General features: G+C 39.0%; 1 protein-coding gene across 1 annotated transcript; it reads right to left on the bottom strand.

The window, feature by feature from the left end:
• Nucleotides 1-2706: 2706 nt before the first annotated feature.
• Nucleotides 2707-6627, bottom strand: LOC146654281 (extracellular calcium-sensing receptor-like). The gene is made up of 9 exons (XM_085380433.1): nt 6488-6627; nt 5948-6242; nt 5775-5861; nt 5323-5592; nt 4915-5121; nt 4558-4833; nt 3906-4133; nt 3700-3823; nt 2707-3617 (listed from the first exon to the last, which is right to left on the bottom strand). Exons 2-9 carry the CDS (start codon nt 6206-6208, stop codon nt 2707-2709), a joined length of 2364 nt encoding a protein of 787 aa, XP_085236559.1. The 5' UTR covers nt 6209-6242; nt 6488-6627.
• Between the last annotated feature and the right edge of the window lie 396 nt (nt 6628-7023).

Genomic DNA, 7023 nt, shown 5'->3' with positions numbered 1-7023 from the left:
TGTGAGCAAAAACCAGACCTTGATTTCACTTAAACAATCAGAAATAGATGTGGGTGGGATAGTAGCTGTAGGTTTGGAAGATAAGTAGAGCTGGGTGTCATCTGCATAGCAGGGAAATTTGATGTTATATTTCTTGAATATATTACCTAGGGGTAGGAGATAGATAATAAAAAGTAAAGGACCCAGGACAGAGCCTTGGGGTGTACCGGAGTTAACTGGAGCAGATAGTGATCTGTGAGTGCGTAATTGAACAAACTGAATGGACAGAGAGATACGAGGTAAACCAGGCGAGTGCTGTACCATCGATGCCAAGAGATGTGTCACAGCCGGGCAGCCAACTCAAGGATTAGGATGCACACACCCAGGGCTGGACTGGGACAAAAAAATCAGCCAGGGCATTTTGACTAGCGACCGGCCCACCAGGTATTATAGGAAAATCCACAAAGCCAGGTGGCGCTCGGACTGGTCCCGCAGCTCTTCATGCTGGCGACGCACCTCCACCGCCTGCTCCCGCTGGGCGGCCGCCATTTCGGCCACCCTCTGGCCCAGCTCCTCCCTTCCCTGGCTCCGATAAGGACCCGCCGTGCCGCCTCCTGGGTTTCGGCACCAATGTGGTGAGAACAAGGCACGACGGGACCACAGATCATCATTCAGAGCCATCTTTATTTACACTCACCACAACACAACACCACACACACCTGAGTCCCTGTGTTTTAACCTGGTGGGCGTGATTACGGATGCCGTGCAGGTGCGTCCATCCTCCCTGCACAGCACCGCAGACCACGCCCCACCACATATGTGTAAAAAAGATTTGTGTGTGTGTAAAAAAGATTTGTATGTGTAAAAAGAATTTGTGTGTGCGCAGTTCAAAAAAAGCGCCCCTCGGACAGCCAAACCCATCTGTTCTCTGATTGGATTGTTATATTTGTGATTGACATGACATTGACCAATCAGATGAAAGGAAGAAAAATAGGGTCAAAATTCGTACTTGTAACTTGCAGGGTTTTTTTTGGCTAAATCCACACACAAATCTTTTTTACGCACACACAAATTAATTTTACACATACAAATCCTGATTTACAAGTACAAAACTGATTTACAAGTACAAAATATTTATGACCACAATTGAGCCCATAAAGCTAGCCAAACAGTAAAGACACAGTGAGTAAATACTTTGGCAATAAATTAAGGAGTGAGTACACAGAGAATGTGCTTCGGATGAAGCACGTGAAGATTATACTATGAAAAAATAAGTTATCTAATTTTTTAAAATTAAATTGCTATGCAGATAAGCTACTCAAACATACCACTGTGTGTTGGAACAGGAAGTGATACTCTACCGCAGAGAGAGTGAACACCAAGTGACAGCGCCACTCAAAGGAGTGCCAAAGAAAGAAAGGGGAAACGCAGACAACCTGATGAGGAACAAAGGAAAACACACACAATATATACACAGAGGGTAATGTACCATGTACCATGTACCAGTACCGTGACATCTATACCATTTATTTTGATTATTAAGTCAAACTATCATCATCATCATCATATGACTCCTTAATGTAGGGAATAAACCACACAAAATTTATGGGAAATTGGAGGAACAAGCAGGAACTATGTGAAACCTCACAATGTATATATAAATAAAAAGATTAATAACACAATTTAACTGTTGGATCATTTTTGAAATCCTGAAGCAATGCAATTTAGCCATGCGGCTCAATGTAAGGAGCTCTCTGATTGGTTGGACAGACACAGGCTGGATGCCTGGATCTACACTGCTGTTTGTGCTTATACCTTTGCCCTGCTAAGAATTGTGTGTGCTTGTACAAAGGCCATTCAGCTTCAGGATTTACTCTAACCAACGCGTATATGTGAAGAATGAAGAGACCCTGCAATGAAACAAAACTGAACCTCTGAGTGTGCACCTGTGGACTCAGTCTGACTACCTGTTGAAGGTGGCTAACATGGCTAACACTAGCATCACTGCATGTAACCCTGTTATTCCTTCCTCATTCCTTATATGAATGAGAGAACTGACAGAGGGACGTATTTGAATATCTTCTGTTCCACCTTTCCTTACCTGGAAGCTGAGGATGACTTAATCCTGACAAGGACACAAACCTCAGCACATATCATAGATGTTTCATTCTCTGTGCAGCAATTTCAGAGACGGATCGCAACAACCACTCATTAAGATCGTCCAGAAATCTGTCCCTTTCTGGCAACTGTGGAAACTTCAAATAAGAAGAATAAGAATCCATATGTAATGGTTTGTTTATTTAGAGAAAGTAATTCTGTATTATGTATAAGGCTAAATTTAATCATGGTGAGCCACACACGTGCATTGGAAAAGTATAAATGATTCACATTTTAACACAATCATGAAAAAAAAATGTAATAGAGTTTCAATAGAGTACCTAACTGTTTTTAATATGTTCTCCTAACTGTTTTACCATGTTCTCACTTTCATGGTGTGAATGGAAAGAATTTTTTTAAAGGTTCAATATATTTGGTTAAATGTATAATATGTAATAATTTGTTTTTCTGCATTAACTTTTCTGCTACATATGGAAAAATATTGTGATTCAGTCCCACGGGAAATTATTGCTTTTTTGGTGTTGAGTTCTGGTCTCATTAGGATTATGCAACATTTGGGTCCAAAAAGTGTGATTAAGAACTGCTTTTCTAGTCTATGTGGAAAAATACTTAAGATTCACTGCCACGACCCATTATAGCCTTTTTTGTGTTCAATTCGGGTCTCATTATTATTATGTAACATTTGGGTCCAAACAGTGTGATCAACAGTCCAAAACTTGAGGCCAGGATGGCAAATACCTCCACTGCATCTGCATAATTTCCTGGTGAGCTGATATAAACAGGAACAAAGGCCACCCACACAGCACAGAAGATCAGCATGCTGAATGTGATGAGCTTGGCCTCATTAAAACTATCAGGGAGATTCCTTGCCAGGAATGCAATTAGAAAACTGAGGAAAGCCAGAACGCCAATATAACCCAGTAATACTGCAAAACCCACAGTGGACCCAAATGCACACTCATAAACAATCTTATCATTTTGGTATTGGGTGTTTTTATGTGGAGTTGGAGAGGAAGAAACAAGCCAGGTAGTGCAAATGGCTGCCTGAATAGATGTAAGAAACAGAACTGTTCCTCTCTGCTGCATAACACCAAACCACTTCAGACTGGTTCCCCCTCCTGGCTTGGAGGCTTTGAACACAGCCAGAACAACCATGGTTTTTACCAGGATGCATGAGACACAAAGCACAAAGCTGATCCCAAATGCTGCATGTCTGAGTTGGCATGTCCACATCCTGGGTCGTCCAATGAACAGAAGTGAACACAGGAAACACAACTTGAGTGACAACAATAGCTGGAAACTAAGTTCTGAATTGCTGGCACGTATTATAGGTGTTCTGCGATGGTAGAAAAAGATCCCTAGAACAACAGCACAAATGAGTGTGCCCAGCAGTGAAGTTGCTGCCAAACAAATACCCAGAGGCTCATGGTAGGAGAGGAACTCTGTCTTCTTGGGAACGCAGTAGTCACGCTGGGGGTTTGACCAAAAATCCTCTGGACAACTGGTGCACTCAAATGAGTCTTAAAAAGAAGAAGATGGTGAAATGCATATTATATTTCAAAGAAAAAAATAAATATGCCATGTTGAAAGATAAACACCTACTGCTTTTATTAGTAATTTTTCCCTCAGAACAAGGGATGCAGTCAAAACAGCATTTGGGTTCCGCCTTCCTTCTCACCATGTGGGTACCAGGAGGACAGCTCTCACTGCATACTGATCGAGGTGGCTATTGGACAAAGTTAAACATTACTTGCCAAAATTACATATGCTATACATGTGACAATGTAAAAGTCTAAGAAACGTATAACCTTTTTCAAATCAAAGTTCCAGAAGATTTTGTCTTCATCAAGTATGAGTTCTTCACCTTTGAAAGTTGACCTTTTAACCTCACCCACATTCTGAACTTCAGTGCTTCCATCAGGGAGCCACAACCAGTTCATCACATCGTAAATTGGTACCACATCACCATTCTCATCAAATGACACTTCATCACCAAATGGTGTGGTAAAGTTCACCCTTTCCAAGTAATAAACAAGCTGTTAAAAAAATAAAATAAACTATTGGACTCATTATATTTAAATATAGAAATCAAGGTATTTCACTAATAACCTGTATGTATGTGTACATAATAAACAAGCTGTTAAAAAAGTGATTCATCAGAAATAAATTATTTTTCACATTGAAATAGTGGCATACTATTCAGAGGTCATTATGCCTATTTTATTTAAATATAGAAATTACAGGAAGAACAAGTTATATCACAAAAGGTCAATGATCTCTCCGATCTAAATATACGAAGCACTACACTATCAGGAGTACAGAAAATCCTTTTAGCTCCTTCCAGCTGTTTAACCAGTAAAACATATGGCATTTTGTTTAATCCCACAGGATGAATGTCACCCTGAAAGTAATTACAAGCAAACAATTTATTCATAGGTGGACTGTAAACTGATATCACACCTGCCATGGCTCCAGTGACTGCAAAGCACCACAGCTGTTCCCACTGAAAGGCCCTCTTCCTGGCTTGCACCGTAGCATGTCATCAAGGGAATATGCCAGGGCATAAACAGCTTTGTACACGTTATACTCAGGCCGCAGGTTGGTAATGTCCAAGAACTCATTGTCCACATTTTGCAGCTTTTCCTGTCCAGTGCATAATGCACCTCCACCTTCCAGCCAGCCTGGTGGAGCTGGTGCAAATCTGCACTGAAATGTGAATTCCCAAAACTGATTCACCTGAAATATTTAGATTTTATAAATATAAATTATGATAATATCTAGTTCTTGCACATACCATACTAAATGTAAAAACCTCACCATGCTATTTCCATAGCTATTGTTGTAATGTAGAGTGGGACGTATTTTTAACAGGAATTCCCTGAGCCCTGGTATTTCCCCATGGCGAATGGCAATACCCAGTGTACCACCCAGGTATGGCATAAGCTGAGGTGTTTGGAGCACAGCAGCTGCTGTCCAGGCCTCACTGGCCATCCACTGTAGGCCTGTTACATTTTGCGTCACTATCTGTGCATTGTAATATACCAAATATTGAAACTGGCAAATACTTTAGGGACATTATCATGCCATTGAATTGCTTCTCTTGCAAAATAATTCCACATGATTTAATTTCTTTACTCATTCACACAAACATACAAAATGTTTTACACACTATAGTTAATTCAAATCTTTATAATTATTAATAATAAAATTGTTGTAAAGCCAGACCTCATTCATAAGGTTTAGTATGTGACTCTCATATGCAAAGACAATTACAACTCGAGCTGTGGATTTTTTCATGACATTCACAATCCTCCTGACTTCATCTGTGTTTTTGTCCCGAGGCAAAACCTCAAAGTACGCCAGGCAACCTTCACCAGACCGACTGAGCTCAGATTGTAAGGATCTTGCTGCATTATGTCCATAATCATCATTACTGATGAGCAAACCTGCCCAAGTCCAGCCAAAATGTTTTAGAATCTGGATCATAGCACGTACCTATGTGAATACAGATTAGAACAGAGGTGCATAGTCTAGAAAAATCTTTCATTAGAGTTACTTTTCATCAGCTTTACAGCACATCATTATGTATTCTGTTGGAAAACAGGTATTCATCAGGTATATCCTTAAATATACTTTAGTTCTTTATTTTTTATTGCTTTAATTTTGGTGATGTTTACCTGGAAAGCATCACTTGGTATTGTCCTAAAGAAGGATGGATACTTTTGACGATCAGTCAGACAGGAACATGTGGCAAAATAACTCACCTGTCAAAAATGCAAGCTTTATATTGTATTAAATATACAGTTAATTCAACCAACAATAACATGCTATGGTTAAACTGAGAACTTACCATAGGTACTCTGTACAAACCTAAGACGCTGGAGATAGCAATAGAACGTGTAGAGGAAGAATCACCCACAATCCCTATGACTAGAGGATTTCCAGCACATGCATGATCCAATATAATTTGTTCCTCTTGACCATTGACTAATGACAATGCTCCTCGGAATCCAATTCCAAGTTCAGCACAGTTGTCATAAAGACTGTATCCTAAAGTCACATTAGGTAAAAGTTCAGAGTTTTTGTTGATTTCATCAATAGCAAAAGCCATGATTTGTGCCAGCCTAAATCCTTGTACATAGAATCTAAAAAAAGAAAAAGTTAATTATTGTAAAATAAAAACAAGATACTTGGAAAACGGAGTGCAAAATTAATTAACAAAAAAAATACAGACACTGAATGAAAACAATTAAAAGGACATTTTAATGAAAAAATAACAGCAGACGGTCAAGAAACTTGCATGATGATATTAATACTTTAGTTATAAAATACAATGGAACTCATTTCCCACAATTTTTTCTTTTCTTCATTCCCCCCTGGCCATACTTACCCATGACATGTAGGCTGTTGTGGTTCTGAGATAAAAGACAGGTCAGGAACACTTTTAAAAAAATGGACTGGAAACAGTCCACCCAGAATTACATCTCCAGTCTTGTGCACCCCATTTAGATGAAATTCTCCTTGTAACTGACAAGAGCTGGGAAATACAGAAGATAATAAAGCATAAGAAAAGTAGAAATATAGTAAAACAAGCAAGAGCAAATTGGTTTGAAATAATAACCACATGGCAGCTTTCTGATTTTCTGAGCCTAGTAATCAGGTTTTATTGTTTTGTCATTCCTTTTTATTGGAATACAGTGTTAGATAATCTTGCAGCCCACCCATCTGGGAAAAGGGGGCAGGGCAGACTTAGAAAACAGTAAAAGTGAATTAGTAGATAACAAGAACTTTGTTTTGTGTGTGTGTTTTGTTAATTTCATTTCTTTTTAACAGATGTAAAAGATTACTGAATATTTTTATGGTTCAACAAATGTATGAAATACACATCAAAAATATGATTCATGTACAGCAAGGTTTATGATGAAA

Source organism: Rhamphochromis longiceps, linkage group LG14, assembly GCF_057381845.1.
Source record: "Rhamphochromis longiceps isolate RC_006_pf linkage group LG14, R_longiceps_female_GT1.1, whole genome shotgun sequence".
Classification (NCBI taxonomy): Eukaryota; Metazoa; Chordata; class Actinopteri; order Cichliformes; family Cichlidae; genus Rhamphochromis; species Rhamphochromis longiceps.
The sequence above is the reverse complement of the archived record's forward strand: the minus strand, read 5'-3'. Positions and strand labels throughout refer to the sequence as shown.

Coding starts and splice junctions, on each gene's coding strand:
- LOC146654281 (XM_085380433.1), bottom strand. CDS start 6,208: ATGGCTTTTGCTATTGATGAAATCAACAAAAACTCTGAACTTTTACCT. Junction 5,122..5,322: donor TACTAAACCTTATGAATGAG/GTCTGGCTTTAC, acceptor TACAATGCACAG/ATAGTGACGCAAAATGTAAC. Junction 4,834..4,914: donor ATAGCTATGGAAATAGCATG/GTGAGGTTTTTA, acceptor TAAATATTTCAG/GTGAATCAGTTTTGGGAATT.